General features: G+C 44.6%; 1 protein-coding gene and 2 long non-coding RNA genes across 4 annotated transcripts in view; 2 read left to right on the top strand and 1 right to left on the bottom strand.

Annotated features, from left to right (window-relative positions):
- The window catches only part of NUDT14 (nudix hydrolase 14), an 81,475-nt gene extending 78,019 nt beyond the window's left edge, over nucleotides 1-3,456 (bottom strand). Inside the window, exon 1 of the mRNA XM_064160400.1 lies at nucleotides 3,174-3,456. Within this exon, the coding sequence (XP_064016470.1) occupies nucleotides 3,174-3,263 (90 nt within the window). The 5' untranslated portion in view covers nucleotides 3,264-3,456. The remainder of the gene's footprint in view (nucleotides 1-3,173) is intronic.
- Nucleotides 3,457-14,316: 10,860 nt separating this feature from the next.
- LOC135184571 (uncharacterized) overlaps nucleotides 14,317-25,068 on the top strand; it is a 37,956-nt gene continuing 27,204 nt past the window's right edge. Inside the window, exons 1-3 of one of the 2 annotated variants that reach the window (XR_010306102.1) lie at nucleotides 14,317-14,400; nucleotides 18,031-18,539; nucleotides 19,220-19,329. This is a non-coding gene — a long non-coding RNA (uncharacterized LOC135184571). Of the gene's footprint in view, nucleotides 14,401-18,030; nucleotides 18,540-19,178; nucleotides 19,330-25,068 lie in introns of both variants that reach the window. The other variant, XR_010306107.1, reaches the window with a different exon arrangement.
- On the top strand, nucleotides 22,518-23,564 carry LOC135180447 (uncharacterized). The gene is made up of 2 exons (XR_010304436.1): nucleotides 22,518-22,645; nucleotides 23,373-23,564. It is a non-coding gene; the product is annotated as an uncharacterized LOC135180447 (long non-coding RNA).

Here is a 25,068-nt window from a genome sequence, read left to right as displayed (position 1 = left end):
TTTGCTGTCTACAACTACCTGAAGAGAGGTTGTAGCCAGGTGGGGGTTGGTCTCTGCCAGGCAATCAGCAATAGAACATGGGGACACAGTCTCAAGTTGTGCCGGGGGATGTATAGGCTGGACGTTAGGAGGAAGTTGTTGGCAGAGAGAGTGATTGGCATTGGAATGGGCTGCCCAGGGAGGTGGTGGAGTCACTGTCCCTGGAGGTGTTGAAGCAAAGCCTGGCTGAGGCACTTAGTGCCATGGTCTAGTTGACTGGCTAGGCCTGGGTGCTAGGTTGAACTGGATGATGTTGGAGGTCTCCTCCAACCTGGTTGATTCTATGATTCCATGATTCAAGAACTCAGTACATATCGATTGAACCATACAGTTGGTAGTGGTGAATTGGAACGGATGATAACTTCCTCCTGCAAGTGGTAGAGGTCTCTTCCAATCTGGTTGATTCTATGGTTCTATGATTCTATGATTCTATATGCACCCATGGATGCTATGTTGAAATACCAATGCCTGTTTTAGGAACGCTTCTGTTGGAGAAGAGATTACAAAATCACAATCTTCAAGGCTCAAATTATCCTTCATCGATATTACATAAACACAGCAGTAAGTCTCAATCAATCTTCTTATAACTGCACTGAATTACAGGGGACATGTTACAGCTTCACAAAAAGTACCTGCAAGACTGTCTCAAGCCTTCTAATTACAGCATGATGCCACATACTACAAAAAGTAAGCATCCAAACTAGTCTTGGTTTCCACAGTGTAACAAATGCCATTATTGCAATTTTCCTTATTTAGATTATTCTGTTATTCAGAAGACTTTTTATTACATTGGGGGTTTAGTTCAGCAAGCAGGTGCGGGGAATTGGTGGAAAGGAGGAAATAATTTTACTTGAAGAAACAGCATCAATTAGGAACTGAGATAAAAAGTTTATTTTCAGCTGGTGAATTAAAAAAAGTACTAAAAAAAAGAAAAAATGGACAAGGGAAATTGCTACTCAGCATAAACCCATTGCAATTACAGGCTACATGTCAGAAATAATTTTCAGTTTTAGATGAGCTGTGGAACTTTTGAAAATTCTTAAGCAAATCAAGCACCTACCTTGCCTGTATTTTAGGCACTTAACTGCTTAGGTATTTAATGAGTTTTTCGGCAGGTCTAAATGCCTCTGAAATAATTAGTCAATGACTGAAACCATGCAGTATTTCCTCTGATTAGTAAGTCAGTTTTTTAATGAAAAACATGTTTTTAATAAACATTGAGCCTGTCTCTCGGGTCGGGTGCACTCAGTGAGCCCTGCAGTAGGCTGGGCTCAAGCCAGCTTCTGTATATTTTTAGGCTGATTTTAAGACAGTGCTGTGGCCAAGAGAAACAATCTCTGCCTTCAACCAGCCCCAAAATGCTCATCCCTAACCACCACATTACAACCTCCTGTCTGCCAGCAAAACTGTTTGCATTGAATCAGGTGTCTGGTTTAGGTTAAAACCAACGTCCTTTTTTTTTTGCCAGATTAGGTTTCACCTGGACTAGATAACTGATTCAGCTCACTGTGCTGCTGCACAATATTTCTGTGCAAGAAGTAGCAAGATGTGCAGAAAGGGCAAGAAAAGACTGGATGAGGCATTTAGTGCCATGATCTAGATGACTGGATAAGGCTGGGTGCTAGGTTGGACTGGATGACCTTGGAGGTCTCTTCCAACCTGGTTGATTCTATGAATACTGGTCTCTTGTCAAATCATAGCACTTGACCAAACACATCCTTATTTCTCCTTTACAATATTCATCATATTTAAGGCTTTTGTTTTCAATTAAATGTAATTTTGTAATGGTGTTTTGTGCATTTTAATTAAATCCCATTTTTCCATGTAAACAGAGCATGACTCACAAATGAAAATGAGAAATAAGGCTTGTCACTTATAAACAAAGCCAGTGAAAATTCAGAACATCAAAGAATACTCTTCAGGCTTTCTTAATACCTAAAAGGAAAGAATTAATTCAGCGCAAAGTTTTCAGCTGATCACAAATGTTTTACTTATCCCAGCCAATGAGAGCTATCTTTAAGAAAGTAATTTACAGAATGCATTTGCAACAGTTGAAAAAAAATCACGTTTGCTTTGAGGCAAGCTGGTTGGAGTCCTTGCTTTTCCTTTACCATGTTTATCTCACTGCAGGACCTAAACACATCTCCCTTCACACACCTTCACTCTTCTGCCTTTTCAGCTGATGGATTTAGGAGCAGAAAAACGGAGTACAAGAAGGCGCAGTCTGCAGAAAGCACTTCTAGAGCTGTCCAAATTCTTCTGCAGTTCCATCTCCATCCCTCTACCTGGGCAAAAGCTCAAGCTAGACTGGCCAGTGCTGCATCATCTGCTAGAGCTGCTGATTTTGTGCAGGACCTTGCTCACAGGAAAGACAAGTACACCACTTTAGGCTGTACAGAGTGACTTTTCCTTTTGCACCTTGCCACTGCAGGAGGTACCAGTTCTCAGGGACTCCTGTGACAGGTGACTCAAGTTGATGTAAATTCAACGAAGGGATTTCCTTCCCTGCTTCCCGCATGCCAGGGCTGAGGCTGGCCTGGCAGAGCGGCAGCGTTACTGATTAGACACTGACGTGAACTAACGACCTGCTGCGTTGAGGGCTGGTCAGTAACATGTTCGATCTGCACCTGCCAAAACCAAAGCACGGCCCAAATCAAGAGGTTCTCCTGGAAACACAGTGAAGCAGCAGGCACCTCGGGGCAAGGAGCCGGAGTTGGTGGCACATTCCAAGCCAGTGCCCACCACGGGCACTAGTCTTTAGGGGTCCCTTCACTGTCCACCTAGAGCCCCGCAGGCCAGGCAAGGCTACAGTGGGCGGGCAGGGGGAGTGCAGCCGCCTGAGGCCCGGTTCCGGGTGGGAGAGAGCCGTGAGACTGAGGCGCACAACCCACCGGCGACACGGGCACGGTGCAAAATGGCGCAGGCCGGGGGGGGACAGGGCAGCGACGGCGGCTGCTGCCGGCCAGCCCGCCCTTGCCCTTCCCCTTCGGCCTCCCGCCTCCCCGCGCCGCGACCAGGCGGGAGGGGCCCCGCAAACCGGCGGCGACGGCGGCGAGAGGGGCGGGACGGAACGGCCCTGCCGAGAGAGAAGGGGCTGGTCGGGCGTCAAGGGGCGAGTCGCTGGCGCCACTCACCTGCCGGTAGCAGAGGCGGAAAGGCCGCAGGTAGAGGGAGGAGGTGCAGGGTTTGAGCTCCAGCTCTTCGATGGCCTCCATCCTTGCCATGGGCAGTGGCCGCCAGGAGGAGGAGGAGGAGGAGGAGGAAGAGGAGAGGCGTGCGCAGCCGCTGGCGGCGGGCAGGGCCGAGGGCAGCCGGGCAAGGCCTAGCCAAACCGAGCAAGGGGGCGGCGCGGCTCTGGTGCGGCAGAGTCCGCGGCGGTGCCTGCGGGCGGGCGGCTGCTGGATGCAGCGCAGGGCCGCGTTATGGAGCCCGGGAGCTCACTCCCGTGCAGGCAGGCCCTGGCGGCGCTGGGGGGGCGAGGTTTGACAGGCACCCCTCTTTCTCTGGGAAGAGCCAAAATACTGGCTTTCACCCCGAAAGGAGGGGACACGGCAGCAGCACATTGGAGCTTTGTCACCTGAACTCCTCAGACCTGCCAGTTTGTGGTGCCGTGTCCTGAAAAGCTTGGCAAAAGTTTCCCAAGGGTCATTTATTTTCACCTCCCGCTAAAATGTACCGGGCACTGCCACACTAAACAGAAACCAGGCCCTTCCCCTGCGGACGCCGTACCTGCAGGCTGGATTTTGACACATGCCATTTTCATCCTGGTTGTATATCAAGTTTTGCAGAATGAGAACCTTAGTGTTAAAACACAGGTTCTTACGTCTGCCTGGGTAGCATTTGCACATTAGAATGGGAGTTGTATGGGTGGTGTGGAAAGCACCAGGAGAAGAGGAGGCTCAGGGGTGATCTTATTACTGTCTACAACTACCTGAGGGGGCATTGTAGCCAGGTGGGGGATGGCCTCTTCTCCCAGGCAAGCAGCAATAGAACAAGGGGACACAGTCTCAAGTTGTGCCAGGGTAGGTATAGGCTGGATATTAGGAAGAAGTTCTTCACAGAGAGAGTGATTTCCCATTGGAATGGGCTGCCCAGGGAGGTGGTGGAGGCACCGTCCCTGGGGGTCTTCAAGAAAAGCCTGGATAAGGCACTTAGTGCCATGGTCTAGTTGATTGGTTAGGGCTGGGTGCTAGGTTGGACTGGATGATGTTGGAGGTCTCTTCCAACCTGGTTGATTCTATAATTCTATGATTCTATGAATACAGATTAATTGTTAACGCCTGGTGCAGTATTTGCTGCTTCTCAAACTTCCTCGCTCAGGATCAGCTTCACAGAACTGATTGGAAAAGACCTACCAAGATTGTTGACTCCAGCCATTATCTACCTACCAAGTCTGATGTGAAACTAGCAGCAGTACATGTATGTATTTTTTAACATCTCCAGAGATGGGCAGAGCCCAATGGGATGGGGTTCAATAGCTCCAAGTGCCAGGTGCTGCACTTTGGCCACAACAACCCCATGCAGAGATACAGGCTGGGGTTGGAGTGGCTGGAGAGCAGCCAGACAGAGAGGGATCTGGGGGTGCTGACTGATACCCGCCTGAACATGAGCCAGCAGTGTGCCCAGGTGGCCAAGAGAGCCAGTGGCATCCTGGCCTGCATCAGGAATGGTGTGGTCAGCAGGAACAGGGAGGTCATTCTGCCCCTGTACTCTGCACTGGTTAGACCACTCCTTGAGTGCTGTGTTCAGTACTGGGCCCCCCAGTTTAGGAGGGACATTGAGATGCTTGAGCGTGTCCAGAGAAGGGCGACGAGGCTGGTGAGAGGCCTTGAGCACAGCCCTATGAGGAGAGGCTGAGGGAGCTGGGATTGTTTAGCCTGGAGAAGAGGAGGCTCAGGGGTGACCTTATTGCTGTCTACAACTACCTGAGGGGAGGTTGTGGCCAGGAGGAGGTTGCTCTCTTCTCTCAGGTGGCCAGCACCAGAACGAGAGGACACAGCCTCAGGCTGCGCCAGGGGAGATTTAGGCTGGAGGTGAGGAGAAAGTTCTTCGCTGAGAGAGTCATTGGACACTGGAATGGGCTGCCTGGGGAGGTGGTGGAGTTGCCATCCCTGGGGCTGTTCAAGGCAGGATTGGACGTGGCACTTGGTGCCATGGTCTAGCCTTGAGCTCTGTGGTAAAGGGTTGGACTGGATGGTCTGTGAGGTTTCTTCCAACCCTGATGATACTGTGATACTCTATGAGGAGTGTATTCCATTGTTTCAGAACCCTTTCAGCCATGGCCATGCACTAAGCCTCTGGCAGAAGAATAAATGTAGCTCCATGAGACTTCTCCTGCTGTTTTTGACAACAAAGTTTGAAAGTTATTACCTATTTTTTACTTACTTGTTTTTCAAATTGCTGTTAGATTTAACTGTATCCTGATTTTTGTAGGAGTTTGGTCATCACTATGTAAGGTTAGTTTCCTCTGGAAGTTCTAATGTTCTTGATAATGACTGTTAGGGAGCAAAAAAGTGGTGCTGAGAATAAATCTGAAATTACCTGGACAGACTGGACAGGTGGGCACAAGCCAAATTCATGAGGTTCAACAAGACCTAGTACAAGGTCCTGCATCTGGGTCGAGGCGATCCCGAGCACCAATACAGGCTGGAGAACAGCCCTGAGGAGAGGGACATGAGGGTGCTGCTGGACGAGAAGCTCAACATGAGCCAGCAGTGTGCACTTGCAGCCCAGAAAGCCAACCAGAGCCTGAGCTGCATCAGAAGTATGGCCAGCAGATTGAAGGAGGTGGTTCTTTCCCTCTGCTCCACTCTGGTGAGACCCCACCTGGAGAACTGCATCCAGTTCTGGATCCTCTATTACAAGAGAGATGTGGACATGCTGGAGCGTGACCAGAGAAGGGCCATGAGGATGCTCAGAGGGCTGGAGCAGCTCTGCTATGAGGACAGACTGAAAGAGTTGAGATTGTTGAGTCTGGAGAAGAGGAAGCTCTGAGGTGACCTTCTTGTGGCCTTCCAGTATCTGAAGGGGGCCTACAAAAAAAGCTGGGCAGGGACTTTTTAGGCTGTCAGGGAGTGAGAGGACTAGGGGGGAATGGAGCAAAGCCTGGACGTGAGGAGGAAGTTGTTGAGCATGAGAGTGGTGAGAGCCTGGACTGGGTTGCCCAGGGAGGTGCTTGAGGCCCCATGGCTGGAGGTGTTTAAGGCCAGACTGGATGAGGCTGTGGGCAGCCTGATCTAGGGTAGGGTGTCCCTGCCCATGACGGGGATTTGGAACTAGATGATCCTTGTGGTCCCTTCCAAACCTGACTGATTTTATGATTCAATTCTACTTGTATCTGTGTTTTTTGTTGTTGTTGTTTTTTTTTCTCTAGTAATCTCCTTCTACTGCATTACTAAGAAAGTTTATTATCTCTTTATGTGGTAGTAAGAATCTTAGCAGTCTGGCTGAAAGACTGCATGTAGCAGTTAGAAAGTTCACTAAGAAGTAAATGAGGCAGCACTTACATTGTAGAATGCTTACCATCAGTTCTGATAATGTCAGTAATAAAATTACTTGATTGGTCAGTAAAGTGTGGGGTTTTTTTAAAGTATATTTGCAAAGCTATTATAACAAATAGGCAACAAAATGTACTTTATTAGCTGACTTTATTTAGTTGACTTTATTTGCATCATTTGGTATGGTCCTATATTTCTGCTTTTGAAATGATCTTGAGGTCATTTTAATGCTCCTGGAAACTTAACACTATATTTTTCTATTAAATTATTTCAATCTTCCAAGTCCAGTTTAAGTATAAACACAGTTTCCATGTACAGCAAGTTTATAGTATCTATGTTTGCTTATGTTAAAAGTTACCGGGTACCCAGGTTGGTTCAGCCAGTTAGATTGTCCTCTTCAATAAACATTCTGACACCGCTTTAAGGTTTTGAGTGTGTGTGTGTTTTGGATAACGTGTCATAGCATGTGATGGATTGCTTGTTCCATTCTTAGTCTTAGGTGGGATGCTTATGGGGTTGTGATTTGTCACAGACCTATCTCGCTAATGTACCTGGGACAGCTGAGGGCAGTGTCACAGGAATACACATTTCAGGGTGCTCTAGTGTAATCACTGCATTTGAAAGTTGTAGACTTCTTTATTGGAAGAAGATCTTTGTGAATAAGCCAGCTGAACTAAGGATTTAACAGGCTGAGAGTGAGGAGCTGCCTTAGTGTTACTGCTTTACAGGTGAAAGCTGAGTGAGAAAATACATAGGAAAATAAATCCTGCCTAGCGGGACTAGTGTTGAGCAGCTGCACCTAGATTTCATTACAGTTCTACATTAAGGCCTAGATACCCTGTGAAGCAACTGACTTTGCCTTAGCTAGCCCAGGAACACTTCTAGGAAGGAAATGCTCTTCAGTTCCCACTTATTCCAGTGGATTGTAACAAAGGAGATTAACTTACTTTTGGATAGGTGAGATGCATTCCTGCTTTTCTGCTTCCTTACACTGCTGACTGGTGCAGTGGCTCTGACCTGGCTCTACATGCAGTGGCTTTGCAACAAGTACAAGAGGATACAATACAGAGGTGCTGCTCAGCATCTCATCTCCAGGAGCAGAAGAGCTGTTTTGACACATAAAGTCCTACCAGGGCAAACGTGCCCACTGTGTATGCATCACTTCCACTGGAGCAACTGGATGATGTTGAAGGTCTCTTCCAACCTGGTTGATTCTGTGACATTGAAGAATCAGGTATATGCTCAGTGCTGCCCTGTATGGATTTGTATCCTCTGATATCAGCTAGTAGATCTCTGACCTACTCTCTTATGTGTTATTTGACATCCCTGGTATCCCTCATGATTCCAAATTGCTTAAGTATTGTGTTTGTGTCTGTAAGTTTCAGTGAGATGGTTTTGATACTTAAACTTTAGTTTACGTTTAACTGCTTGCAAAATCTTTTCGTTTCAATTACCACTACTCCATAAAATATCATTTTAATTTCTATGATTCTGTCCCTAGATTATTAGTTACCAAACTTCTTACACCCCAAATGTCATTCATCCTGGATTGCTCACTTCTAGTAACTATTTGGAGCACTATCCACATTTACTAATACACAGCTAATTGAAATAGCTACCAATGATATACTTCAATTAACCAACTGCCTTGTGCTATCACATCTTCCTTTGTAAAAGTCTTTGTTAATTTGACTGCCCAAAAACCAGGGAGGTGTCAGAGTGACAGGTTGCCTATAACTACATTTAATAAATTAATTTATCTTCCTTAGAAGGGGGGGTATCAGACTCATATGTTGTTTTCTTGCCATTTAAAATAACAGATACAAGGTTCTTAATTGAGTGGTTTCTTTATAGTTTCCAGGAGCTGCTGATCTCCTGTTGTAAAATACTAAAATTTAGATGTTTTGCCTGCACAGACTCTAATGGATCTGAGAACAGTTTGTGTAGTAGTGTGATAAACAGTCTAATAAAGCAAAAAGCATGAGTAAAAAGCTTGTTTCTTTCGTGGAAAGGAAGATCATTGAAGTAAGGAAGCAGACAGAGAGGAGGAAAGAAGCATCCTGTCTGGAGCTGAAGAGTCTGAAGGGAAGATTCACTGGGATTTCTCATAAAAAATGAAATGTTAACATCAGTGCTAAAAAGGAATTCTTTCTTCAGGGCAGCATCCTTTGTTTAACAGACTTCTCTTTCCTTCAAAGCAGTGTTTGCTCTCTGTTAGGTTGTGAGTAACCTTTATTAGCAAAATATCCAAACATACTTTTTTATTGTTGTTCTTTTAAAAAAATACTCTTGAGCTTGAAGTTTCCAACAACATGGTCCTTTGCTTCCCCTCAATCACAGTCCTTGTGTATGTACTCTGCAGAAAGTCAGGTTGAATTATCATTAGCAGTTTGTTTTATTGCTGTTTGCTTTGAGACATGATGAGAAATGTTTCCCATGCAAGCCTGGTGCTGCTGCCGTGCTCCTGCTCACAGTGACCTGGGAGCTGAGGTCTCCCTCTTGCCTCCTCCACCTGTGCACCCAAGTATGGATGTAAAGGGAGTAAGGACAAGCCTCTGCCACCTGCCCTGTCCCATCTGTTCAGGTCGCCCTGTTTAACCGCGAGTTGGCACCCAGGAATGTCCCTTGCAGTACTTCTCTCTTCCTGCTGGAGCTTAGCAAAGTGCCTAAGCTAGATTGTATGGTCCTGCTCTGGCAGGAGGGTTAGACTTGATCTCTTTGGGTCCCTTCCAGCCCCTGGTATCCTGTGATCTGTGATCTTGTAAGCTTCTGAGTTCATTCATGCACAGTTAGGCAACACATTTTTCATAGTGATTTTCTGTATGTACTTTCAAATTCAGTCAGTCCTTACAAGGCTCATGTTGCTCTTCTGACATGCTGTTGCTCATGAACAGAAATCCTGAAGTACTGAGCCTTTTTTATCTCCTTAGTATATTGCAGAATATGACTACTTACATTTCTTATGATATTTGTGAATACTGTAGTTACTGAGATACTGTAGGCATGAAAGCTTTGTCAACTTAGAGGCATGTTGACTTGCAATTTTTAGCTTTCAATTTTTAGAGAACTGTTTCTGACTTTCATAACTGCAGAAAAAAACTCACCAGGAAGTACAAGATAAAGCAAACCTAGTGTTAAGCATAGCTCCTGTGCCAAGGTGATGCCATATCTATAGTAAAAAGCTTTGATGTTGGGGTGACAGATAACCTGAATCCCCAGCTCTGGGCAAAAGAAAACCAGCAGCGGCTGCTGAAGCCAGTGGGTGCTGGCTGACTCAGGATCCAGCTGCTTCCCCTATTCAGCCTCATTGGGAAGCAGACAGCTGGGACCCCTGCAGAGCCATTTTCTTCTGCATGGAAACGACTGCCAGAACTTCCTTCTACTCCTCAGCTCCCTCAGCCACATGCTGTTTTTTCTAAGGTCACATAAGGGTATCAAGAAAGTCAGACTCCTTTGCTATAATGGCTCTCTGAGATAGATAGATGAAAATGTCAAAAATCCAGCATGCTTTGTAATCTCATGTTAGGAATCCTTACAGTTGGCAACAAGAAAGCTTGTGCTCTTCATGTGGGCCAACTTTGCATTGCCACAGACATGTTAGTTTTGAGTGCCTTTCCATAATGAAGTGGCTGTTGTGAAGTTTGCCTGCTAAAGTTTACCCCTTAGGCTCCTGTGGAAAAGCAAGCCTGAAGCTGCCAATATCTGGCTTCTAATTATTATTCAGTTCTGGGGCATAACCACCTTGGCTACGTTCATGAAAGTCAAGAATCGTGCTTATGCAATTGTAAATGGAGCCCTAGAGAAATTTGGTTTTATTTTAGTAGTAACATTTCTAAGAGACTTTTTTTAAACTCATTTAAATTTCTATTACAAACTATGAAGTTAGAGGTCCACAGTGCAGTACATAATGTTATGTGCAAACAGTTTTATTCGCTATCAGTTGATCACATGAAGAGCCTCAGTCTGAAGAACTCAAGAGTAATTATTCACGTATGGGTTTGCAGAATTTGATTTGTGAGGACTGACAGCATGAGCAAGATGGGAATGATGTGTGGTGCTGCTGATGTGCACCACTCCAACTTAAAAGAATATTTCAGTTTGTTGCCCTTTGATGTTTTCACTAGCTCCTCCTGTTTTCAGAAGAACTTCAGCATGTCTCTGAATGAGAAAACACCATAGTGGCAGTCACCTGTCTAGTAGAATTCCATAATGTCTCAAAAGAACTGGAATTTGTCCATGTATGTACCTTATCATAGAATCATAGAATCAACCAGGTTGGAAGAGACCTCCAAGATCATCCACTACAACCTAGCACCCAGCCATATCCAATCAACTAGACCATGGCACTAAGGGCCTCAGCCAGGCTTTTCTTGAACACCTCCAGGAATGGCAACTCCACCACCTCCCTGGGCAGCCCATTCCAATGCCAATCACTCTCTCTGTGAAGAATTTCCTCCTAACATCCAGCCTAGACCTCACCTAGCACACTTTGAGACTGTGTCCCCTTGTTCTGTTGCTGGTTGCCTGGCAGAAGAGACCAACCCCACCTGGCTACAGCCTCCCTTCAGGTAGTTGAGCAATGAGGTCAGCCCTGAGCCTCCTCCAGGCTGCACACCGCCAGCTCCCTCAATCTCTCCTCACAGGGCTGTGCTCCAGGCCTCTGACCAGCTTTGTTGCCCTTCTCTGGACACATTCCAGTATCTCAACATGAAATTATTCAACATAATTCAATATTATTTAAAATTATTCAACTCTATGAAATGAAAGGCTAAAATGAAGCTCTTTCCCCAGTGTGTATCGTTATTAAAATCCTGGATCTAAATGTGGCAAGAAACATAATTGAAATATATTCAGTATAAATATAGATCTAGATATCATTAAATGTAAAATCAATCTCTCTAAAAATAGTGGAGGTAAAAAAGCTCTTTGACATGAATATATCACTAATATGGCATAAGATGTTCATAATGTGATATGACAACTTGTGATATGGTATAAAATGGAGAGAGGAAGGTGACAGGATGGAAAGTAAATTGATTTCTAGCCTTTCAGATGGGGGAAGAACAAACACAGTCGGGGAAAAAGAAGATGAAACAATATGCATGCAAAATTTAGATGCTTTCAGATTAGTTTAATTACTATCCAACAAATGTTGCCTACAGCTAGAAGAGTGAAAATGATTAGAGAGAAGACTTTGATTTTTCAATAAACTCCTCTTTAATGAGGGGAAAAAAGAAAATTATAACACCTTGTTATTTGTATTACACTACCATGTACAGCTACAATCTGGATCTCATTATGCTATAAACTATTTAAATACAGATAGAAAAAAAATGGTGTCTTCCCCAAGAGCTGCAAACTAATACACACAAAGGAACAAATAAGACTAGCACACAGCCATAAGGAACAACTGAAGGAGAGTAAAGGAATAAGAATAATCTGCTTTTTTCCCCCCCCATCTGTATGCAATAGAGCTGGAAGGAGAAAAGTATTTTCATTTCTCAGGGAATTTTGATGTTCCAATAGTTTGAAATTGTCTGTAAAAGCTACTGGAGCATGAGCAGTTGGATACTTGAATGTGGGCCATGGCTCTAATTGTCACCCTGGTATCTCTGAGCTCTCCAGTCACCATGACACTGTGCTATGCCTGGTAGCCTGTCCTGGATTGCAGGCATTATAATCCCAAGGGTCTGCAGCCTTCAGGCAGTTTGCCTAGTAAGATTTGTTGAATCTGTGGGAGCTGGAAGCCCTGGTCCTCAGGAGACTACCTACCAGCTGGGCTGCTCAGAAGCCAGGGCTGGCAAGGCTCCAGTGGAAGCTTGCCTGTTTTCCAAAGGAATTTAATTGAAAATTTGTCTGTATGAAGTGTTTCTGTTCAGTAAATTGAAAATTGAGACATTCCAAAGGAAAAAAAAAAATAGTTGGAAATCATTGGTTTGGGGTTTTTTAGTTTGATTTTGTTTGGTTGGTTGGTTGGCTGTTTTTTTCCCATCAGATATAGGGAACAGGTCCCTGGCTTTTATTCTGACAGTGTGGCCAGTAGGACAAGAGAGGTTATTCTGCCCTTGTACTCAACAATGGCCAGGCCACACCTTGAGTCCTGTGTCCAGTTCTGGGCTCCCCAATTCAAGAGAGATGTTGAGATACTCAAATGTGTCCAGAGAAGGGTTACAAAGCTGATGAAGGACCTGGAACATAGCCCTGTGAAGAGAGGCTGAGGAAGCTGGAGAGGTTTAGCCTGTAGAAGAGGAGGCTCAGGGGTGACCTCATTGCTGTCTACAGTTACCTGAAGGGAGGCTGTAGCCAGGTGGGTTTAGTCTCTTTTGCCAGGCAACAGCAATAGAACAAGGGGACACAGTCTCAAGTTGTGCTGGGGGAAGTATAGGCTGGATGTTAGGAGGAAGTTCTTGCCAGGGAGAATGATTGGCATTGGAATGGGCTGCCCAGGGAGGTGGTAAAGTCACCGTCCCTGGAGGTGTTAAAGCAAAGCCTGGATGAGGCACTTAGTGCCATGGTCTGGTAGATTGTGTAGGGCTGGGTTCTAGGTTGGACTGGATGATCTTGAAGTTCTCTTCCAACCTGGCTCATTCTATTATTCTATGGTTCTATATTTGAATATGAATGCATGTATCTATGATTTATGAAATAGAAAGGTAAGGAGACCCAACTGGGATTTTCCTGCTTCTTCTTTATTAGACATTCTGTATCATTTTCATATTTATTTGTATTGCAGCCGTTCTTAGGAATCCAGAACTGTGTTGTGCTCATTGGTATCAAAACACAGAACAAAACAGCCTAAATGTTTTTGTGAGATTCTTGTGGTTAGAAGAAAGTTGGAGGAGAGTTCTGAGGAGGGACAATGTAAATTCTTCACAACTTAGTTCAAGGGGGTAAAACTTTTCATCAAAGAGCACTTGTGATTGAAGGGCAGCATGAAGAATGGAGACTGGGAGTGCTCTGGCAGCATGAGATGTGGGCTGGAAATACAGGACAGCAAGATTTCAGTATTGGAGAGCAGAAGCCAGGAAGCAGTATAAGGATTGGGCCACTGAGTTGAGGTAATTTAACAGTAACTTGGAAGCAGCTGAGCTGCTTTGTTGTTGAGAGCTCACTGGAAATTTAGAATTTGGGTCTTTAAGAGATTGGCTCTCCATAAGAGTCACAGGTCTGAAAATGCTAATCAATGATTTTATATTTCAGACTGTGACTGAAACAGAACTGTTCAGAAAAAGAAAATCTTAGACATTTTACACTGGACTCTAAGAAATTGTTGGCATTGACATTTCATAACTTTTGAATGCTTGGATTTGAAGCCTTGATAACTTTTTGGTTTTAATAAATCATAGCATCAAGCAGGCTGGAAGAGACCTCCAAGATCATCCAGTCCAACCTATCACCCAGCCCTGTCCAATCAACCAGACCATGGCACTAAGTGCCTCAGCCAGGCTTTTTTTGAGCACCTCCTCTTTTAACACAGAGGATATTTTGTCAGTCACTGCATTGCCTCCTTCAGCAGATAAATCAAATGATGTGCTTTAGCCAGCATTATTTGTTCAAGTACATATCTTCATTGTACTATTTGATCTGGGCACAATGTAATCAGCTTTGATTACAGATACTGCTGTCATCTGCTATGCTTGTAGTTAATTAATCACCATTTAATTAATTGCCTATTGTAACACATCAGATGTGTTGCCACCAGGTGATGCCATTTTCTATTAGCAGGCTATTGGAGTCTCCTCCCACCCCAGGTGTGGCCACTTTGCCCTCCCTGCCCACTCCCCTTTATATTCTGCCCCAGCAAAGCTAGAAGCTCCAAGTTAGGCCCATTGTGGGCCAAGGGATCCTCTGCCTGGCATCTCTGGTGAGTCCCCATGGTGTGCACTGGGTGAATTGGTGGAGGATTTCAAAGCCCGGGGGGCCTGGTGGCCCCCCGGCTCGCTAGGGCTAGGCTCAGTAACCATTGCAATGTACAACATCATCCACGGGTGTTGGGTGTGTGTCCTTGCTGGAGCTGATTTCTTTTTTTCTGGCAGAACCCAAGAATTCTCTAATTCTTCAGTCTCTTTCCATCATAACACATTCAGTGCAATATCTGGATCAGTCAGGTTCAAGAATCTAGCTACACAGAGGTGGTTCTCAAGCTAAGACAGTCATATTTACCACATCAACTTGGTATTCGTCACATTGGTCTGGAACCTCTGCTTAAAGTATAGAGATGAGAACCAGAAAGGAAGCTATGAAGTATTCAGAGTTCCAACAGTAGATGGGGGAACAAAAAATAACTAAAGAAAATACCCTGGGCAAGGGAGGGAAAAGAGCAGTGTATGGTGTTTGTTAACCTGATTTGTAAGAAGTAGCATCAGGCTTTCCAGGAGATAGTTTCTGTTTGTAATTAATCTGGGCACTTATGTAGCCCATTGTATGGTAGAGCACTCCACAAGCAGTAATGAACTCTGCTGCCAGGGAGAGAAGCTCTTCATTAACTCATTTCCAGGCACATTTTCATCTCCATACCAGACTATCTCCAGAGCAACCCTAAGCATTTCCTAGTCTTTACTTGAATGTGAGGATTGTGATTCAAGGAAACAGGTAGCAGAGGTGGGAATTTGGTTTAGGTCACTTTAGTCTCTCTCTAGTTTTGAGACTGTCTTTTAGATTTATGCCCTTAAGTCATTGCATGCAATTTCACAGTATCACAGTATTATCAGGGTTGGAAGAGACCTCACAGGTCATCAAGTCCAACCCTTTACCACAGAGCTCAAGGCTAGACCATGGCACCAAGTGCCACGTCCAACCTTGCCTTGAACAGCTCCAGGGACAGCAACTCCACCACCTCTCTGGGCAGCCCATTCCAATTTCTGGATTGCCAGGTGCAATCATAGCGTTAGGCACCTGTATGGCAGAAAATGCAATGTCAGACTGAAAGGGTGAAGAGGTGTTTTAAAAATGTTACAGTAAAATCTGCTCCAAAGATGCTAAATCTCAGAACCACAGAATGGTAGGGGGTGGAAAGGACCCCTAGGGATGATCTAGTTCAATGCCCCTGCTAAAATAGGTTCACCTAGATCAGGTTGCACAGGAAAGTGTCCAGGCATCTTTATTGATGACCTGGACGAGGGCATTGAGTCCAGCATCAGTAAGTTTGCAGATGACACCAAGCTAGGAGCAGGTGTTGATCTGTTGGAAGGTAGGAGAGCCCTGCAGAGGGACCTGGACAGGCTGGATGGGTGGGCAGAGGCCAATGGGATGAGATTTAACAAGGCCAAGTGCAGGGTTCTGCACTTTGGCCACAACAACCCCAAGCAGCACTACAGGTTGGGGACTGAGTGGCTGGAGAGCAGCCAGGAGGAAAGGGACCTGGGGATACTGATAGACAGTAAGCTGAAGATGAGCCAGCAGTGTGCCCAGGTGGCCAAGAGAGCCAATGGCATCCTGGCCTGCATCAGGAACAGTGTGGCCAGTAGGACAAGGAGGGTTATTCTTCCCCTGTACTCAGCACTGGTCAGGCCACACCTTGAGTGCTGTGTCCAGTTCTGGGCCCCTCAATTCAAGAGAGATGTTGAGGTGCTGGAACATGTCCAGAGAAGGGCAATAAAGCTGGTGAGGGGCCTGGAGCACAAATTCTGTGAGGAGAGGTTGAGGGAGCTGGGGGTGTTTAGCCTGGAGAAGAGGAGGCTCAGGGGTGATCTTATTACTGTCTACAACTACCTGAAGGGGCATTGTAGCCAGGTGGGGGGTGGCCTCTTCTGCCAGGCAAGCAGCAATAGAACAAGGGGACACAGTCTCAAGTTGTGCCAGGGTAGGTATAGGCTGGATGTTAGGAGGAAGTTCTTCACAGAGAGAGTGATTGCCATTGGAATGGGCTGCCCAGGGAGGTGGTGGAGGCACCATCCCTGGGGGTCTTCAAGAAAAGCCTGGCTGAGGCACTTAGTGCCATGGTCTAGTTGCTTGTCTAGGGCTGGGTGCTAGGTTGGACTGGATGATCTTGGAGGTCTCTTCCAACCTGGTTGGTTGATTCTAACTCAGGAGTGGTGTAAATGTTCTGCATAATTAGACATTTTCAATTCCTTTGTTTTAGTTCAGCAAAAAAACCCACAGAAACCCCACAAAAATCAACCCTTGCCCATTTTTCCTATTTGGGAACTGTCTTCCTGGATTTATTATTTTGCACTGTGCTCTCAGAGGCTGCAGAGGTTTCTAGAGCATTTCAGTTGGAGATCTGGACATTAGTATGCTCACAGTAAAACTGAGCCCAGGGGTATCTAACCCTAATCTCTGCTCATCTGGTGAAGCAGCATATTTTCACCTTCTTTTTCATTGCTCCCTGTCTTAATGTCTCTTCCTTGCCTGCAACCACTTCAATAGGAAGCCTGAAGAATGAAAGAGGCAGATGTATTTAATCATGGTAGGTGTCAAGACTAGAGGAAGGGCACTGTTTGGCTATCTGTTTGTCTTAGATGAAGACGATGAACAAGGCATGGAGCATGAGCTTCTGTAGAAGAGGAGACTCAGGGGTGCCTTCATTATTATCTACAACTACCTGAAGGGAGGCTGTAGCCAGGTGGGGGTTGGCCTCTTCTGCCAGGCAACCAGCAAGACAACAAGGGGACACAGTCTCAAGTTGTGCCACGGGAGGTGTAGGCTGGATGTTAGGAGGAAGTTGTTGTCAGAGAGAGTGATTGGCATTAGAATGGGCTGCCCAGGGAGGTGGTGGAGTCGCCATCCCTGGAAGTGTTGAAGAAAATCCTGGCTGAGGCACTTAATGCCATGGTCTGGTTGATTGTCTGGGGCTGGGTGCTAGGTTGGGCTGGGTGATCTTGGAGGTCTCTTCCAACCTGGTTGATTCTATGATTTTATGAAATTGGTTTGTGCAGTGCAAGGGATATCATTGCTTTTAAATTGCTAGGGAGCTATACACTGCATTATGGTTTTGCTGAGACAAGATCTGAGATCCTCATACTGAAGCAGATTGTATGAACAAAATATTCTCCTTCGTCAAGATCAGAAATTATATGTTTTAACCACAGTGCCCAACAATAACCACTATAGATTTTGACTTGGTATTTTGAAGATATACAATCCATGTATGCTGATATATCTATATGAGAGACTGGCATGGCTCAAAGCCAGTCTTTGGAAGAAACAATAGAACAGACTCACAAACAGGTGGTTCTCATCACTGGATGCATGCTGTGTGCATGCAGTTCAGCCTTTTGCCTAACTCCCTGATCTTGCAGAGAATGCAGTTCTCTCTGGGCGCAGATGTAGATGCGTTCGCTGGAAGATGTAAGTAACTGCTTCCTTGACTGAGACATCCTTTTTAGTACTTGTACAAATATCTCTAGGCAATCAGGTAAGCCAATAGCACATAGTCTGACTTAGCTAAGGACAGCATTGCTGGTCTGTGTACATAAGAGAGGAAAGTGTGTTTAGAGTGAATGTGGATGCTCAGCTCTTCATTCATGTGTGACCAAATTCTAATCTCTTTCAGTCTGCCATAAATCCAAAATAACCAACTGAAGTCGGTGGAGTTCCTGGGGATTTGTGCTACTGTAAAGGAGAACAGAACAGAGAACTTTTTCTCCTGCTCTCTCATAATGAGAAGGAAAGCTGGAATGTCAGCCTGGCTATATTTCATTGCTTTGCTCACATCATAAAATGGACATTATTTAAACCTTCTTTATTTTTATATTTTTTTAATATTTGGAATATAACAGAAGGAGAACCTTGATGGTTTCTTATTTTACAGGAATATAAATATGAAAAGTAATTTTTCTTTTACACATGAGTTAGGAAGCATAATTTACTTGAAAGGATCCTATTATATACTCAGTCCTGTATTTGTTTATCTAATTGAATAGAAGAGCATTTACTGCTGCTTCAAAGTTAAGCCAATAAACATTTGTCTTGTATTGCAGGCAGCGATGTTTGGCATTTGGATTGAGCAACACCCATTTTACCTTGGGTTCATTTTATAGTATTGATGAAGCAGGACTCCAGGTACAATTTTACTCCCTTACACTGTTGTCACAAGTCGGATGTTTGGCAAAAGATGCTGAAAGCTTCTCTTACAAACTGCCTGTGTTACTTATATCCTCTCTGTTTCCGACACCACCAAGGTCACCTCATGACTTTACATTTTGCTTCTGATGCATTCTGTGTGCAACAAAGCTAGAGAAATGAGTAGCAGGGCCTGCATGTGAAATTCCTCTTAAAATCAAGACGAGAGCAGCATAAAACAAATTAACCTGATCCTGGTGATCCTTTCCAGCCAGAGCGATTCATAGTGATTAGATGTTGTACTGAGGGATTTGGTTTAGTCAAGGACTTGTCAGCGTGAAACTAATGCTTGGGCTGGATGATCTTGAAGGTCTTTTCCAATCTGAGAAATTCTGTGATTCTGTAACCCTTTTTCCCCATGTGCCATGCTCACACTAAAACATCTGTCCACCCACTCTGCCTATATCAAATCCAGGAACACTGTGTTTATAGGAGTTCTTAAACAGCCTTTATTTTCACTGTCAGTTAGTTGATGCTCTTGGCAGTCTTAAACACATAAGTATTTTACTTAAGATGGCTGTCTTTTAATTTTTTCACTCTATAAATGGCATTTTGGATTGTGCTGCCTGTATCAAATAGTTCCTGGAACATCTCTCCTCATCAGTCCCTTTTGGGAGCAGGATCGTCGCGCTCATTCCGAAGCTGTGCCAGTGCCTGCAGTTCATGGGGACTACAGATGAGATCTTTGTTACAAGAAGCATGAGATCAATTCTCCATTCCGAGCCATGTAGTAAGTGCATTCCTGACTGAATGTTACATCGTTTTTATTTTCCTAGGACAGCATTGCACTTTGTCTCCTCACTGAAAGAGCTATGTTCATTAGATACAGGAAGTCCTGCTAAACATCCATAACGTTACATTAACAGCTGCTTGTAGATCTTTGAATGCCCAATGATCAGGGGAGAGTATGCAAGAGATGTGGTGCTTCTTTGCTACGATTGTTTTCTTCAGCACGCTTCAGAATCCAAAGTTCTGTTAAAAAAGGGGAGCAGTTAATCCTTGAGGTTGGGAAGAAAGCTTTTAAAGCATGTATCAGATGGAAATCAATGCAGTAGTGTCTGCAAGCAGATTTGCTGAGAAGGCTGATACTACTTGAGTTAAAGAGAGAGGAGCTGTGGAGCAGACATGCAACTTAGATGTCACCAATATAGTACAGGGAATCTGCAAGTCTGCAGTGAGCCCTGTTTCATTTTACGTTGTTGATAGGTTTGTTTTTGCTGGTGGCTCAAAAGAAACACAATTTTCTCTCCTGTTGATTTGTGCTCCCTCAGTTTTTGTTTGGACAACTTGCATTACTTCCTTTGACAGTGCACATGGATAGCTGACTCAGTAACAGAGCTGACTGGGGAAAAAAAAGATTTCCAGTCTATAGAAAATAAATCTCTATTTCTCCAGATGTTTTGTTGCACTTCCCAAACAGAGGCAACAGGCTAGTAAATTAGAAGTGTTTTAAAAGGTCTGTGTGGAAGAAGAACACTTTCTCACAAGACAGAAGAAATAAAAGGCAAAAGCATGACTAGTGAATGATGGAATGTTTGACTTCAACTGTTTTGATTTAAATAAAATGTGTTGGAGTTAGAATCATAGAATCATGGAATCAGTCAGGGTTGGAAGGGACCACAAGGATCAGCCAGTTTTCCAACCCCCCTGCCATGGGCACAGACACCCTACCCTAGATCAGGCTGGACACAGCCTCATCCAGCCTGGCCTTAAACACCTCCAGCCATGGGGCCTCTACCACCTCCCTGGGCAACCCATTCCAGGCTCTCACCACTCTCATGCAAAGAACTTCCTCCTCACATCCAGTCTGAACCTACCCCCTTCCAGCTTTTCTCCATTCCCCCTACTCTTGTCACTCCTTGATAGCCTCTCTTCCAACCCAGTTAATTCTATGATTCTATCTTGAACTGCATCTTATACCTTTGAACCTAAATTAATTCCTACTGTTAGCAGTGGACAGGGAATGTGATTTCAGGAAGTTGGATATTCACAGGCCAAAAGCACATGAAAGTCCCATCACTCCTGGTCCCTCTAACATAAGAAAATGCCTATAACCATAATAGTCTGCTCAGAAATGAGAACTCTGATAGATAAATAGTGCAGAGCTGGTAGGCAATTGATAAAGTAAAACAGAGGGATAGTGAAATGCCCATCTGATGGGTGTGGATATTTGCATTCAGCTCCTTGCAACACACCTAGGTACCTGGCAGCTCTACATTGTTGATGTTCCTAAGAATGCATGTGCAAGATCATGCATGGTACCATTTGCTTTAGTAGCAGTAATTAGTGAGCCAGTAGCATAAACAAGGATTGTATGAAAATGAGGACTGATCCACTCATGGATGACTCTGGGACAAGGATTGAATCCCATGCTTATCATCACTCAATGCTCCCTCAAGGTGTACAGTGTCCAGTGTGTATTTTGCCATGTATTACTGCAAGGTCCTTACAATAGGCCATTTAGGTTTGGCCATTAGCTACACTGCATGGTGAACCTGGGCCACCACAGCAGCTTCATGCTATCAGTAGATTCTGCTGTATTCTGTAGTGCAGGCAGGCAGGAGAGCAAGTCTCAGCTTCTGCTCACCTCATCCTTGCTTAACTCGCCCTTTATGGCTTTGCAGTAGAAAGAATTAGTAGCAGGCAGCTACACTAAGAACATTTAAATGATAAATGAGACATGTTTCCAATACAGGGATCATGCACCACTGTAGCACAAATTCCAAGGGAAATCATCTCATAGTGCCTAACATTACAGTATTTTTTAGTAATTTGTAGACAAATTGTCAGGTTCCACCAAGTTTCAGCTGTTCTGGGCTGTGTGACACCAAGCAAGTAGGAATTTATTTGGGACAAAGTGATTTGGGGCATGTTAATTCCAGCCCTCCACTACCTCCTGTCTCCTCTTCAATGTTGTACCACCTGGGTTCCCAGCAGAAAGACTAAGGAAGACCTGCACTGCTGGCATCTTTTGTGCCTGCAGCTCAGTGACAACAGGGCTTCTCCCTTGATATTCAAAGTGATGTAGGGGAAAGAGGTCTTGGGTTTCATGTTTATGCCTCTTCACCCTTCCTTTTATCCTTTCCTCCCTTGCTTTTGGGGAGTTAAGTGGAGGGAGATTGTGGAAAATCTGACTTTAAAGGAGATGAATCCTAGAATATAGTAGGAGACTTCTGGCTGTTATTTCTACTTGATCAGAGATAATAAATCTCTGCTGTTTTCAGATGGTAAATCCAGACAGGACAAGATACTTGATGCCCTCAAGTGTTAGTATTTGCTGTCAGCTAACAATGTGAAAAATTAAGTGTGCAAGCCCCAAAGTCCTGGAAATTTGCCATGATATAATGATGATTCCAAATAAATAAGCATTTTGATTTCCCTGTGCTATGAATCTTTGAGGCACAAACTTGGAGGCTCAAAATTAATTATTTAGATGAAAGATGAGGCCTTCTTATGATTATGATTTATTATCTTCATATATTTTAGGCACCCAGTACTGAAAGATAAAGAAACTTATCAGAAGTTTTGCAATGAAGGATAAAGAAACTTATTTGAAGGCTTGTGAAGATATCCTTAAAACTGCCAATGCTGGGTGTAAGCCTACCAGAGAATGGGACTGTTGTGAGATTGAAGATAAGTCCTGGGTTTATTTACAGAAGTAATTTTGACAGGTGCCCACAGGTGTTTAATCAAATCAGGTTTCCACCTTCACAACTGCAATTTGCAGGTTGCCCAGGGAGGTGGTTGAGGCCCCATGCCTGGAGGTGTTTAAGGCCAGGCTGGATGAGCCTGTGGCCAGCCTGATCTAGGGTAGGGTGATCCTGCCCATGGCAGGGGTGTTGGAAAACTGGCTGATCCTTGTGGTCCCTTCCAACCCTGCCTGATTCTATGATTTTATGATTCTAATTTCAGTTGTAGCAATGGATTCACCAGTTCCCACTCAAATCAAGCAGTATATGACAGGAACAGTAGTGTGGTTGAAGCAGTAAGTCAAGTCAAACACCATTGTGATTGGTCTCATGCTTCTTGGACACCAAACTGAACAGGCAAGTGTTAAATCTCCTCCAGCAGTACTCTAATGGGAGACCCTTGTTCATCTTTTCCTCCTAAGTCACACACTAAGAAGTAGAACCTCCAAATTAGGTCATCTGTTTGCTTCATTCTGAAAGAATCATAGAATCAGTCAGGGTTGGAAGGATCATCTAGTTCCAACCTCCCTGCCATGGGCACTAACACCCTATCCTAGATCAGGCAAGCCAGAGCCTCATCCATCCTGGCTTTAAATACCTCCAGGGACAGGGCCTCAACTGCCTCCCTGGGCAACCCATTCCAGGCTCTCACCACTCTCATGGTGAAGAACTTCCTCCTCAAGTCCAGTCTGAACCTACCCACTTCCAGCTTTGCTCCATTCCCTCTAATCCTGTCTCTCCCTGAGAGCCTGAAAAGCAAACTTAATCCTAACAAAAGATTTTTTTTTAAATGAAAAGTGTTGTCTGTTTCTTCTCCCAGACAGAAAACAAACATTGGCATCTAGCTTGGTGGAAGACAAATACTTGGTGCTGGGCAGCTTGATTAAAGTGTATTCCCTGCAAGGAGCGGTGCCTCCCTTATCCTGCCATTGTGTTCAGAGAGAAAAAGAAAAAAAAAAGAAAAGGAGGGCCTGCCCTTTCCCATTGTGTAGTCACTTTTTCCAAGTTCAGCCAAAATGGGGTTTATATTAAATTTAAAATAATAAAAATAATAAAAAAGTAAAAGATGAACTTTTTCTTTCAGTTAACCACTGAGGCATCTTTCAACCGAAAGCAAACTTTGAACTGAAAGCAATCCTGGGCATCTTGTGTGTAGGAACAACTATTGAAGTTAGTGCTCTACCAAACATACCAGAGGAGGCAATAATACTGGGGAAAGGTGGTCCTGGGATAAATGTTATCTGAGCTTTGCTTAAAGGTTTGATACTAAAACTGATGCTGAATTTTACTTCAAGCAATGGAGAAGGTAATAGATTGAAACATAGAATCATAGAATCAACCAGGCTGGAAGAGACCTCCAAGATCATCCAGTCCAACCTAGCACCCAGCTCTGGCCAGTTAACTAGACCATGCCACTAGGTGCCTCATTCAGACTTTTCTTCAAAGCCTCCAGGTCTAGGCTGGATGTTAGGAGGAAGTTCTTGCCAGAGAGAGTGATTGGCATTGGAATGGGCTGCCCAGGAATGTGATGGAGTTGCTGTCCCTGGAGGTGTTGAAGAAAAGCCTGGCTGACACTTAGTGCCATGGTCTAGTTGATTGTCTCAGGCTGGGTGCTAGATTGAACTGGATGATCTTCCAACCTGTTTGATTCTGTGATTCCACCACCTCCCTGGGCAGCCCATTCCAATGCCAGTCACTCTCTCTCTGGCAAGAACTTCCTCCTAACATCCAGCCTAGACCTCCCTCGGCACAACTTGAGACTGTGTCCCCCTTGTTCTGTTGCTGGTTGCCTGGCAGAAGAGACCAACCCCCACCTGGCTACAGCCTCCTTTCAGGTAGTTGTAGACAGCAATGAGGTCATCCCTGAGCCTCCTCTGCTGCAGGCTGCACACCCCCAGCTCCCTCAGCATCTCCTCACAGGGCTGTATTCCAGGCCTCTCACCAGCTTCTCTCTAGCTTGAGAATTGACTTACAACAGAAGACCTATGTTTGTACTGCTATATTTTTATCACTGCCACCACCAATACCAACACCTACATTTATCCACTAGTATGCATTAAACCAGCAATCCACTAATGTATTAACAGACATTATTAGCTGCAATGGCCCAATTCAGTCAGCTTTAATGAGAGAATCACAGAGTCTCTGATTCATGTTTGTCATTACCCAGACAGTTGCTTGTGGGCATTCACCTGCATGCAACCAAGCAGGGTAAATTTGAATTGGGCATCATATGCTTACATTTTGGAAACATTAAAAAGAAGCTGTAGTCAGTAGATAGTTACAGGTACCCTCAAAAAAAAATGCCCAACAAAGCAACAAGGAAAACCTGAGTCTTAGGCTAAGCCATGTCCTCAGCTCTGTCTTGTGGCATTTTTTATTGGTTCCAAAGACTCAGGGTGGATTTTTTCCATGGTGTCTTTATATGCTGAGTTTTACTGTACAGGTTCCACCACCACCAGACTCAATAAACAAGGATGTGCCCAGGGGAAAACAGACATGGTTAAAAAAGATCTGTATTGCCAGCCAAAATCTAGGTAGGTTAATGTGGGCTTCTAGCAGCCAAAATAAAACAGTTGTGCAGGGCCAAGAATTTAGAGATAGAGAGGGCTGGAGGAATTCTAAATATGCTACAGAAGTGGAAGCAACAGGACTTGGCAAAATCCTTGATCTACTTAGAGAAACAACGTGTCTTGCTAGCCAAACAGCAGGGTGGTGTCAGAGAGTGAGATGTCAAAACCCTTGGGCAGAGACAGTAGAGGATATCCAGAAAGGAGTGT

The sequence above is a fragment of the Pogoniulus pusillus genome, chromosome 1 (genome assembly GCF_015220805.1).
Source record: "Pogoniulus pusillus isolate bPogPus1 chromosome 1, bPogPus1.pri, whole genome shotgun sequence".
Lineage (NCBI taxonomy): Eukaryota > Metazoa > Chordata > Aves > Piciformes > Lybiidae > Pogoniulus > Pogoniulus pusillus.
This window is presented reverse-complemented; position numbering and strand designations above follow the sequence as displayed.